Source organism: Colobus angolensis, unplaced genomic scaffold, assembly GCF_000951035.1.
Source record: "Colobus angolensis palliatus isolate OR3802 unplaced genomic scaffold, Cang.pa_1.0 Scaffold220, whole genome shotgun sequence".
NCBI lineage: Eukaryota > Metazoa > Chordata > Mammalia > Primates > Cercopithecidae > Colobus > Colobus angolensis.
Genome location: NW_012115378.1, coordinates 5,721,879 through 5,734,921, shown reverse-complemented (window position 1 = coordinate 5,734,921; position 13,043 = coordinate 5,721,879). Strand labels below are relative to the sequence as shown.

General features: G+C 39.5%; 1 protein-coding gene across 2 annotated transcripts in view; it reads left to right on the top strand.

The window, feature by feature from the left end:
* MEP1B (meprin A, beta) overlaps positions 1-12,357 on the top strand; it is a 30,125-nt gene extending 17,768 nt beyond the window's left edge. Inside the window, exons 9-15 of one of the 2 annotated variants that reach the window (XM_011943722.1) lie at positions 394-546; positions 2,759-2,974; positions 5,358-5,801; positions 7,326-7,505; positions 8,911-9,037; positions 9,681-9,885; positions 12,186-12,357. In XM_011943722.1, coding sequence (XP_011799112.1) covers positions 394-546; positions 2,759-2,974; positions 5,358-5,801; positions 7,326-7,505; positions 8,911-9,037; positions 9,681-9,885; positions 12,186-12,200 — 1,340 coding nt within the window. In that variant the 3' untranslated portion in view covers positions 12,201-12,357. The remainder of the gene's footprint in view (positions 1-393; positions 547-2,758; positions 2,975-5,357; positions 5,802-7,325; positions 7,506-8,910; positions 9,038-9,680; positions 9,886-12,185) is intronic. The other variant, XM_011943723.1, reaches the window with a different exon arrangement.
* Positions 12,358-13,043: the final 686 nt, after the last annotated feature.

Genomic DNA, 13,043 nt, shown 5'->3' with positions numbered 1-13,043 from the left:
TTTAAAGCTGTTAGTAATTCAAACGTGGGTAAGATTGATACATTTCCTTTTAGCTAGAATGGTATGTCTAGTTGTAATATGAATGGGATCAAATAATCTGGATTGTGGCTTAATGATTGGAATACCTAGGGGAGTATAGACTCAGATTTCTACAAATTAGATAATTTTTTTAAAAAAGATGGGGCAGGGAGCTTATTCAGATGTGCAGAATTAATTACCTTCTTTGTAGGGGTTCTGCAAATAAAGAGGGATCTTTAAGCCACCATCACCCAGAATCAGCCAGGTGTTCCCTGTAATACCAACCTGGCATTTCTAATACTGTGATAAGTTCAGTTTTTGTCACTTAGATTATCATGTTGTATGAGTGTCAATAATTGTTTTTTGCTTTTGTAGCCTCTTCCTTGAGTTTTATGGACTCGTGCAGTTTTGAACTGGAAAATGTGTGTGGCATGATCCAAAGTTCAGGAGATAATGCTGACTGGCAACGGGTTTCACAGGTTCCCCGGGGGCCAGAGAATGATCACTCCAACATGGGCCAGTGCCAAGGTAACAGGAGTGAGATACTCCTAGGTTGTATACTCAATGGCTACAGCCACGTTCTTCTCTTTGAAAGACTGGGATTTTATCTCTAATTTCTATCAGAATAATTAATGATTATTCATTAGGTGACTACTAAGAAGTAGGTCTTGCACCTGATAAAGACATTGTTAATTGCTTTTCCTTCTGCATTTATTTTTCTTTCTACAAGTCAGAGCTGGGCTCTGTGATGCCTCTACCAGTGCGTTTCCATAGGAGAGCATACCAGACTGGGCCTCCTGCAAGGCCTCTCATCTCAGAGGCAGTACTATTGTTTTCTAGAAGTTTGCAGAATACAAGAGACTCTTTCCAATGGACAGCACTAGGCTGTGAACTGTTGTTTCAGAACTGTAGCTGGATGTGATTATATGCTCCTGTTACAAAAATATCTAAAAAGCACCGTTTATTTAATTTTCTTCAGATGCATATCCCTTTCCATTTTCATTTTGTTTTGCCTTAAGTAGCTATTTGGCTACAAGGACCACATTTTTACTTATTTGCTTATTCTGGCAACAAATATGTAAAACTAGACTTCACAACTTAGGGCCAGTGCTTAACAATAATAGCTCAGATGATCTAGGCAGGAATTGGAGGCCTCCAATGGCAAAAAGGTGCTTTTCCTTTTATTTTTCTTTTTAAATGCATATTTGGATAGTGGATAGTGGTCCTACTCAGACCACAGGAAAGTAGATAGGGAGGGAGGGAGGAAAGGAAGAAGAATCCAGACCAGGTAGCTCTCACTTTTTTCTGTTTTTGAAAGCTAATTTCTGTAGTAAGGGAAAGGTTCCCTAACGTTGTGTCTTTCATAAATTGCCTGCTCCTAGAACCATATTTAAATGCCCAACACAATTCCCTGCATATAGTGGAAACTAAGCAAATACTTGAAATAAGGTAAAGAAAATTGGGCCGGGTGCAGTGGCTCATGCCTGTAATCTCAGGCCTTTGGGAGGCCAAGGTGGGCGGATCACCTGAGGTTGGGAGTTTGTGACCAGCTGGGCCAACATGGTAAAACTCCGTCTCTACTAAATATGCAAAAATTAGCTGGGTGTGGTGGCGCATGCCTGTAGTCCCAGCTAGTTGCAGGACTGAGGCAGGAGAATCACTTGAACCCGGGAGGCAGAGGTTGTAGTGAGCTGAGATAGTACCACTGCATTTTAGCCTGGACAACGGAGTAAGACATTGCCTCAAAAAAAAAAAAAAAAGGAAACAAAATATATATACATTCAAACCAGAATTACTAGCTCTGCTTTCTTTAGAGATGGCTTGGAAGATTGAGTATTGCAGATAATGAAAGCAGAGAAGTGGGAGGTGCCTCTGAAATTATCAGGTTCAGTTATTCTCAATTTTTTCATTACAAATATCATTTAAAAAATATTAAAATGTGAATCTCCCCAGATGGTTGCTGTAGTCACAGTATCTTCTGAGAGTTGAATTTCTTTCTTTCTTTTCTTTTTTTCTTCCTTCTTTTTTTGTGACAGTTTGAAGCCAAAGAAGTTAGAAAGTGTTTTTTAAAGAAAGGGGGCAGCCAAGGCCCTGGTTTCCTGGCTGGGCTCTTGCTCCTGTCCGCATTGTGTGTTCACCTCTCCAGAAAGACCTAGAAGTTCACGTTGAATTAGCCTTGGGAGACACAGATGCTACAACTCTCTACCCACCCGAGTTTCAAACCCTCCTTTTGACTTAATTTCCATTTTCCTTTTTCATACTCTCAGAGGGGGAACCACCCCCTGTAGCATCTTTTTCCAGTGGTAGCTCTTCCCACTTGGAGCTGGACCAGGGTTGCGGACACTTGAAAGGTGTCCTGTGTAGACTTTTAGCCCTGCTGTTTGGTCTTGACCTGCAGCCTTACAGTGGATTTTTTAAAAATTAGCATTTGATACTTAAACTTGCTGTATCTTTATAGCTCATAACAAATGAAGATAAGCAAGGATTAGTGCCCACAGAAAACTACTATTGTAAGTAAATGTCTTATAAATAATAGAGAGGTTTGAGTTTTATACTGTTATGTCAATCTGCTAGCTTTTGCAAGTGCCAGATATGTAGCTTAGGCTTCTGTCGTTTCTCCCTGGTGATTTATATATGGATGTTACTTACGCCTCGTGTAAAGAATCTAGCACCACTATTAACAAACACACATTTCCATATCCAGTATCTGTTTTCTCTCAATTCTGCTTTTCTTTAACAGGTTCTGGTTTCTTCATGCATTTCGATAGCAGCTCTGTAAATGTGGGGGCCACAGCAGTGCTGGAAAGTAGAACGTTGTACCCTAAAAGAAGATTTCAGTGCTTGCAATTTTACTTATATAACAGTGGCAGTGAAAGTGATCAACTGAACATCTACATCAGGGAGTATTCTGCAGACAATGTGGATGGCAATTTAACCCTTGTGGAAGAAATAAAAGGTACAATGTCAACATTCTTATTGTTTGGATTCAAAGTGAGGCAATCTTAGGTCTTTTCTTTAGTTAATGCAACAATTCACAATAGGGCAGGGGCTACTGAGTCACTACCCTTCAACTAAGAACTAGATTCTTCTTGTTTTAAGTGGTGGCAAGGAAGCTAGAATGAAGATTCTTTCTGAGTGCTCTGTTATGTAACACTCGCTTAAGAAACTGTAGGATCAGTCTCCGGCACTATGGAGGTCAGTTCTTGGCAAATAATAAAAATACAAAGCCGGCCGCAGTGGCTCACAGCTGTAATTGCAGCACTTTGGGAGGCCAAGGCAGTCGGATCACCTGAGGTCATGAGTTCGAGACCAGACTAGTCAACATATAGTGAAACCTTGTCTCTACTGAAAAAATACATAAATTAGCTGGGAGTGGTGGCACACGCCTATAGTCCCAGCTACTTGGGAAGCTGAGGCAGGAGAATTGCTTGAACCCGGGAGGCAGAGGTGGCAGTGAGCCAAGATCACACCACTGCACTCCAGCCTGTGCGACAGAGCAAGACTCTATCTCTGAAAAAATAAATAAAATAAAATAAAATACCTAAAAATACAATGTGAACTAGCTTAGGCAAAATAGGACGGGCTCCTGGCTGAAGGGTAGTTACAGCCTGTGGGACAGATGAGGGAGACACCGGCTTGAGGGGGAATTTTTAGTAGCTCTGTCTCTGAACATTGCTGGGGACCTCTTGTTTTACCTCAGAATGGCTTTCTTTATAGGACTGGTACTTTGGTTGTTTCACTTCCCAGCTTACATTTGACCAAATTTGCTATCAGTCTGGAAAAAGGACTCTTCCTCTAATATAAAGTTTAGGAAATAAATCCTGGTGAAGAACTGGGATGCTTATGACTTCAGTTAAACACAGCCTCTGGAGCAATTCCTGAGTGGGAAGTGAGTACCCACCCTTCTTACCAACAATATGTTGGAGAGGAGAGCCATGTTGAGCACCTATGCAAGTAGATGGTTAAGGGGGTGACTGAGAAAGGGAGGGGCTGTGGGCTGGCAGATATATTACTGTCTATTCCCCTTAATCATCTCATGGCTTGAATGAATTGAGTAATTCAATTTGTTCCACAATTGGATCCATATTATGCAATATAGTATGCCATTTTCCTCCTGTTTTTAACAACGAGAAACAATCTGAAATACAGGTGATATTTTTCTTTGTGAACACCTATAAGCAATGAGGTTTTTAATCTCACTAAGAATATACACATATTAGACATATATTATTCATGTAACAAAATAAAATATAAAGTATAATTATATATAATATGTATTATATATTAAATATATGTCTTATATATAAGCTGTATGTTACTATAAATATTATATATTATGTATTAATATATAAGTTAATACAAATATTGATATAATGTATTTATAATATATAGAATTGTCCAGGATTGGAAGGGGGATCCTTTCTATTAGCAATCTGTGGGTGTGTCATTGATATACAATAACACAAAAAGGCACTTAAGAAGCTTCCTTATTTTCTGTCATTTGGGTATGTCTAACTTATTTTCAAGTAGCTGTGTTTCACATTAAGCACCAACATATTTTTGTTTTAAGACTTTGTGTTAACCACTAGTTTGACATGAATTTCTCAGCTGCTGCCCATCCGGGGGTTTCTGCAGATTATTTAGTATACTGCTTCTTATTTGAGTATGTGATATAAGAAAATCAGACAAAATGGCATATCATGTGCTGCTAGCGAGGGTTATGGGCTAATAGTTGGGAAGGGAGTGCAGGTTGGAAAGAAAGAAGGTGGTACCAAATATCAGATATATACTTACAATGCTGAGTCACTAGGAAGTGATCTAAAGAGTAGATTGCAGGATGTGGGCTTTCCAGGGTTTGGTGGATTTTGTTTAATATTACCAAAAGGTTGATTGAAGATTTTGTATGTGAGGGTATTCCAATCAAACCATAAATATATTAAAGAAGGCTTTGCCTGAGTATTACAGGAATCTTGGGTAGAAGTGTTACAAGTGTTGGGCTTGCTGGCTGTTTAACAATGGAGAATGCCAGGTAACTCATAGGTAGGGCATGAAGTACTCATGAGCTAGATGTTGTTATTTACTCTCCAATCTCTAGAAAAGGGGGATCTATTTGAGAAACAGCTAGACAAATATTCAGCTATTCCAGAGAACAGTGTGACCCCATAGAAGCACCTTTAAGTAAATAATTCTAGGCTGGAGCTTTGGCAAAACCACACTTCTGACCCATAGAAATAAATCGGTTTTGGATGATCCTTTGTCTAAGAAGGCTAGAAATCTAATGTTGACATGTACATAATTTAAACTTCTTTGTCTTTGAAATAATAATAACTCTTTTGCAGAAATACCCATTGGGAGCTGGCAACTTTATCACGTAACATTGAAAGTGACCAAGAAGTTTAGAGTGGTGTTTGAAGGACGCAAAGGCTCTGGCACATCACTGGGTGGTCTGTCTATTGATGACATCAATCTTTCGGAAACACGGTGCCCTCATCATATCTGGCATATAAGGAATTTCACACAGTTCATTGGCAGCCCAAATGGAACTCTGTATAGCCCTCCATTTTACTCTTCTAAAGGTTATGCCTTTCAGATTTACTTAAATCTAACCCATGTGACTAATGCAGGGATATATTTCCACTTGATCTCTGGAGCCAATGATGATCAATTACAGTGGCCATGTCCTTGGCAACAAGCCACAATGACACTTTTGGATCAAAATCCTGACATTCGACAGCGTATGTCCAATCAGCGGAGTATAACTACAGACCCATTTATGACCACCGGTTCGTAACTCATTTCCTTTATTGCTAATAAACAATCATTGCTCTAGGAGGGATGGATAATTTTGGGAAAGAGAGATTGCACAGTTAGTTACCTAGGGAATTTTGAGTCCCAAATGTTAAGAACAGATATTTAGGAGAAAGGTTTCAAGAATTGTGGACAGAGTCTTTCAGACAGGAGCTCATCAGAAATGTCAGCAAGGACTCCAATAAATAAAGAAGATACTGACTGTATTCCTGGGAATTGATGGCCCTCCTCAGATTTCCACTTCTGTGCAAGAAGTGTTGGTTTTAGAGTCTGACATGCCTGAGTTCAAGTCTAAGGTTTGCTTCTCATTAGCTATGTGACATTGAGCAGATAATCTCTTAGGGCCCCAGTGTCCTCAACTGTAAAGCCAGGGCTGTAGTAACCATTCCACAGATTTGCTATGAGAATTAGTACAGGTCAAGCGTGGAAGCTGTGGAAAGGCCTGCGGTGGAGAGGCCCTCAGATGCTGGGTTTGTCTAACTCATGCTACCTTGTTCACGTCACTGGGAATGTCAAAAATAAGTCAGTGTTGGAAATGGGGGTAGTTTTTGACCAGAAGGAAGGTATTGAGCAGGTACATTCAAGTGTTGGTGGGAAGGGTGTGAGAATGCATTATAATTTCTTAGTAAAAAGTTACAGAGGATTTGCTAATCATGACATCATTCCCCATCTTTCCCATCTCAAAAAGAAGTAACCCACTGAAAGCAATGATCACACTTCTAATTTTAATAACTCTTTGCTTCTGAGACCCTCATAAAGGAAAACAATGAAATTATGGCAAGCTGAATATTTTTGCCAAATGTGAATTCTATATATGAAAAACATGGACCAAACTGGCATAGAAAAAATCCAACTTAATGTCATAGGATAATATTCACCAATGGAATTGTAGGGACTTGACATTCAGAATTTCTTTACTTTTTCCCAAAGTGTTTCTTCCTGAATGACATTAAAAGCAGCTCAGGGCTGGGTAGGTCATTATCTTTTCCCAGAAGCAGTACTTATTCTTGTCTTCTACTTCTGAAGCACTTTGCTCTGTTACGTGGATAATTCAGTTAATAAGATAAATCATTCTATGCTGGTATTAAAAACTCTCTCAGCAATATATTGCTTTAACTGGACAAACTGTAACTTTGTAAAAGGACTCTCTTAGTAGCCTTAGGCTACTAAGAAATTATTCTAATAGATAGGAGGGTTTCTATACCGGTCAATAAGTAGAGATATGATATTCCCAGGAATATCTGGTACCTAGGAAACTTCTGGTACCTCTCCACTCTTATTCTACAGTGTGGTCCTCCCTGCCAGGTAATTTCATTTCCTCTAGGACAGTATAAATGAACAAGCCCCAGTGATTTGCCAGGGAATACATCACAGGCCAATAGCATCATTTAATTATTTTGAGCTCCAGCCTAATTGTGTTTCACATTGCCTGTTCTTTCCTACCACCAAAAGCTACGATGATGATAAACACACTCCATTAATATAAATTGCTTTTTCAGATAATGGAAACTATTTCTGGGACAGGCCTTCCAAAGTGGGAGCAGTGGCTTTTTTCCCTAATGGAACTCAGTTTAGAAGAGGTGGGGGCTATGGAACCAGTGCCTTTATAACCCATGAGAGGCTGAAAAGCAGAGATTTTATAAAAGGAGATGATGTTTATATCCTACTGACAGTGGAAGGTATGTCAATAAAAATAGTTTTATATAAGCTAGTTTTTTGTTGTGGCCACTGATTATTTTCTGTTTATTTCTGCATTCCATTTTTAGGTGTATTATGTAGAGATGTGGGGGGAAATGGGCATGAGTGGGGTGTGGGGGAAATATGAATTATTAACAATATGAAAATAATTTAATTTGAAACAGTAAGGATTCCAGAATAAAGAATTTAATGACTACCACATGAAGCTATAGTGGAAATCTTTAGGTTGGGAAATTTCTTTAGAAATAAATTAAAATAGAACAATTATACTCTAGGATTCCTGAAATAAAAATGTCACATCAGCACATGAAATGACTGGAAACATCTGTGTCTTATCTGTTTCAAATGTACATACATGCACACATATATACATACACACACACACACACACATACATATAGGCAGAAATGACATTAATCTCTTGTTAGATTAATGTTAAATTTCTTACTCCTGCAGCCAATAAATACATTTTGCAGCAATTCTGGTGGTTTCCATTTTTTATGTGGTAGGATTTTAACTCATTTTCTATTAAAGACCCACTTGGGTCTCAGTAAATCAGATTGTTGTTTGTGATGAAAGGTGGTGCAATTAAAACCCACAAAAATTTGACTCCAGTGTCCATTAGAGTAAATCTAGATGATACCTCTTGGAGAAATTATTTAGAAATAACTTTTGTTAAGAAGAGAGAAAACATTTTATGTAGCAGAGAAAAAAAATCAGATATGCATCAGTTCTCTTTGACCATAGCAATTTCAACCAGAAGCAATAACAAATACTGCACAGAGCATAACACTAGTTGTCAGGGCACTTGGTGTCTTTCTCCAAGTCTCCACCAACTTGCTCTACCAAGTCAGAGACCTGTGACCTTGGGCAATGCCCTCAATTACTTTACATTTCTGAGTTTTGGTTTCCTTATCTGTCTCTTGAAAGTTGGCATCAGGGGCTTGTACCCTTCTGGGCTCCCACAATCCAGGCCAGCATGTGGTTGAGTTGGAGTCCCAGCAGGTTGGCCTAGTTTCCCTTTGCCTAGTTCTTATCTCACTGCCTATATCAATGTTGTTAGACTGTGCTTCAAGGTTACCTGAATTTCTCACAAGCCTAAAATCTGATCATTATCTATTTTGAAACTTAAGATTGGGCTTGGCATGATGGCTCACACCTACAATCCCAGGACTCTGAGGCTGAAGTGGAAAGACTGTCTGAGCCCGGGAGCAAAGACCAGCCTGGGCAACATGACAAGATCCCACCTTCAAAAAAAAAAAAAAAAAAAAGAAAGAAAGAAAGAAAAAAAGAAAAAAAGAGACATTAAAAGAAAAAGAAACTTAAAGATCAAATGATTGTTAAACAAAAGCTGATTTCCATCCACACTCTTCCCCATCTTCCTAGACATATCTCACCTCAACTCTACGCAAATCCAGGCAACACCAACCCCTCATGTCCAAGACCTCTGCTCAAAAACCACCTGTGAAAATGATGGTGTCTGCGCTGTTCGAGATGGCAAAGCTGAGTGCAGGTAAGGATCATTTGGAAGAGATCTCTCCATTCTTTGGTTAGAAATTTTATTCCCATAATGTAGTGTTAAATACTTGATAGTTCTTATGAATGAAATCAGTTGATTCTCATCTCACAGTCATTCATAGAATGTTTTGTGTTGTCCTTCTTTTGGGGCTTTGGATAACCACAAGAGCTATCTTTGTGATAGCCAATACAATTTTTTATGAAAAAAAAATTACACTATATTCTAATTGTCTGAAAAAGTCCTCACAACAGTCCAGTCATTTTAAGTGTAGCTGCCTCCATTTCCTAGATGAAGATACTGACGTTCTGAGGAGCCCTTGGCCAAGATGTGAAGCTGGAGGGGGGTGGGCATGGGACACTGAGAACTAAACTTTCTCTATTACCTGTGCTAACAGCCTTTCCTAACTTGCAGATGCTGTTTTAGTATCAGATGAGGAGGAATTCCATTTTTTCTTTCCATTGCTTACACCTGTGCTCTAGGTGCTTGTCTCTCTCCAGTCCAGAGTGGGTAAAATAGTTCCATATAGCAGTGACCTATTGGTGATCAAATAGACTAAAGGTGATCCACATCTTTAACTGTGAAGATTTCTGGAGTTACATATCAACTCATAATTCTGAGTCACATTCTCAATGTGCAGGTGCCGGTCAGGGGAAGACTGGTGGTACATGGGAGAAAGGTGTGAAAAGAGAGGCTCTACCCGAGACACCATCGTCATTGCCGTTTCATCTACTGCCGCTGTGTTCGCCTTGATGCTCATCATCACTCTTGTCAGTGTCTATTGCACCAGGAAGAAATATCGTGAAAAGATGAGCTCAAACGGACCAAATTTGACTCTGCAAAATGTAAGTCGAGGCTGATGTTTGATTATTCACAACCTATTGGTGAAATCTTATGGAGAGGAACTAGGACATTTTTGATATACTTTGGTTCTTGCCTTCTTCTCTTTGTTTCCTATGCTGGGTGGGGCAACTGATTTCAGACTATAAAAGTTCCTATTACTTTCACTGTAAATCAACAATTCTTAAATTGGGATTTATGGAGGTTCATTATCCTCCTGGAATTGTATACAACATTGTGTACAGTTGTGTGTAGGGGTTTTTTCCTGGAGTGTGGGGTGGTCTGTGACCTGAAAGGCACAATTGATTTTGCCTGCAAGTTCAAACCTTCCTGGTAAAGTGGAGAGGTGGCCTGCAAGTGTTTTTGTTCTAAAGGCTTTAGAGTGGTGCTGAGCTGAGGCCCGTAGGAAGGGGATGCAGGCATGTTTGGGAAGCTTTTTCATTAAAGAAGGTTCCAGTTCATTCTGGCTTCACGTGGAATAACTAATTAATTCTAAGGCAGATTTTCAAGTAAAGGATTTAGTCTTGCCTCAAAAAATCTCTAAAATGTGAACAGACTCCTGAAATGACCCTGTTTCCAGTGGGTCCCTTGGGAAGCTGACTCTGAGATGGATATTTGTACGCAGGAGGTTGATTGGGGAGGGCTCCTGGAACACATATAATAGGCTGAGGGAGCTGGCCTGGGCAGAGGGTGAGCTTAGACTGTGATGTGGCTGCAGCTGAGGCCTCAGCCCATCCTCCAGGGAGCTCTGGAGTGGGGATGATGCCTTCTTAGGCACGTCCTGAATCAAGGGAGGGGGGCCAGGCCTTTGTACTCCCATCGCTGGAATGGGGCTGCCCCCAAAGAGGGGGCATAAAATTGGACCAGGCAGCGGCCTTTGGGGGAGGGCATTTCTTGCATGACAGCCTTCATTCAAAGGACAGGACCAAGCAGCAGTGCCCCAGCATCCACTACATACTCCAGCAGTAGGGTACAGAGTTTTACATGCCAATTCATATTCTTCCTCACAAAGGAGCACAGAGAAAGTGGCATGAAATCTGAACATTACTTAAAAGTGAAGCCCTAAAATTCTTCCAGTTCTAGTTCATTCCAATTGGAGTCTCTGAAAATTGCTACTGAAGCCAGTCAGAAAACATGCCCAATTAGAATATCTCCAAAAATAAAAATACTGCAATTGGCTAAAGCAAGAGTACATTTTCTTAAGAAAAATGATTATTCAAGACATACTATATTTAAAGTTATGAGTTTTTAAAGGGGACAGATGGGTATCAAGATATTATTATTTATATCAAGATATAAAATAATAAAAACATGTTTGACCAAGTCAGTCAAAACCTGGACAATGATAATGAACTGAAAGGAAATTGTTGTATTATTGTAGGCTGTTGTCCTATTTCCTCAACATCAGGAAGATGTTTAATGCTAATAATATGGCAATAGATCAATTACCTCACAAAACTATTACAAAAGTGCTTAAAATATAAACAGATTGTTTTGTTTTAAGACAACTTTCAGCTTATTTTATGACTCAAAATAAAAGGGAAAAATCAGTGAATACTTGGCCTGGTATGTCAACCTTATGGCAGCTGTGCCTGCAAGTTCGGTCTCCTGGGCCATTGAGATGAGCCAGGAGTTGGTGCATGGAAGGTGGAACAGTGGCAGGGCAGGAGGGGACAAGTTAACTGGGTGGATGGGATTGCCAGGATATTTCCTTGACAATGGGAAGTGTAACAGCTGTTATAAGGGCTCTAACTTAGCAAGTAAAAACTGGAAGGAGTTACAGAAAAATGACAAAACCAAAGAGAAGAGACAGAAGGAAACTAAGTCAATAAAGTGGGGAAACCATGAGAGTATCATGGACATGGTAAGGAGAGTAAGTGGAAACACACACACGCACGCACACACACTCCATAATATTACAACAGAACTATTTTGTGTGTGGGTCATTTAAACACATTCCCAAGGACAAGGCAGTTGACTTACATTATCTTAGGCTAGGCATTTCTACAGTTAATTCACTGATAACAGATCTCACAGATGTCGTTTAGATCTTAAATCAGAATGACCTTTTATCTGAGGCAAATGTATGTGTTCGCCGTAATGTTTTAGCATCTGAATAATGTGGGCTCAAAAAGCCAGGGCTCTAAATGGAGACCAGGAGCAGGAGCCATTGCCAGCTAGGAGGGAGGCCAGGAGACTACTGATGGGGACTTCATTTAAAGACCAGATCGTTTTATTGTGATTCATTTAAATAACAGTTTTTAAATTTAGAAATTAAATCATCAATTGTTCTTTCCCCTTTTAGCAGCATGCTTTTTGAAGATTAACTCGACAATATGGCCAGCAAATGAAATTAAAAAGGATTCTTCGTCATGGATTTGCCTAAGGGATATTAGAACCATCTCGTTCTTCTAAAAATGGATCTTTTTCTGTAAATAGCTGGAAATACTATAAATCACTATTTTGGTCAAAGTCAATTTGGTGAAATACTGTTTGTGTTTCCTTCTTTTAAATGAGAGAAAAGCAATTCAGGCTCTTCTGAAAGTATAATATTGTCTAGAAGAAAGGAAGAGCAACAGTTAGAGATTGCTTTTCAAATTACGGATCCTTCCATATGGGGGCCACGTGTGGTGTCCTCACAAGTGATTCCTTAGAAACCCACTAGAAACACCCAGTGGGAATGATCCTCCATGCGGAATTGCAGCAGTTTCAGTGCCATCCTTTCCCAGCATTGGGAAGGGTAATGGGATGGCTCCCCACGCTCTGTCAATATACATTCTTCTCCACAACTGGCTACTCTCTTGTTTTCTTATATAGTCCCTTTGGTAAATGAGCTTGGTTTAGAATTTGAGCAAATGACTATAATCAGCAAGAAAACCTTTCACTCTTTGAGTGGCAGGTCTCAAAGGTTTTTGGGTCTCAGGAATCTTCACATTTTAAAAATTACTGAGGATCTCAAATAGATTATTCTCAAATAGATTATTCAGGAATCTTCGCATTTTAATCTATTTGAGGATCTCAAATAGATTACCGAGGATCTATTTTGCTTACAAGCAGCTCACTGATTTAAATAAGTGTTTATTACAAAGTCAAACCAGGAGGTCAGGAGATCGAGACCATCCTGGCTAACATGGTGAAACCCCGTCTCTACTAAAAAAAAAAA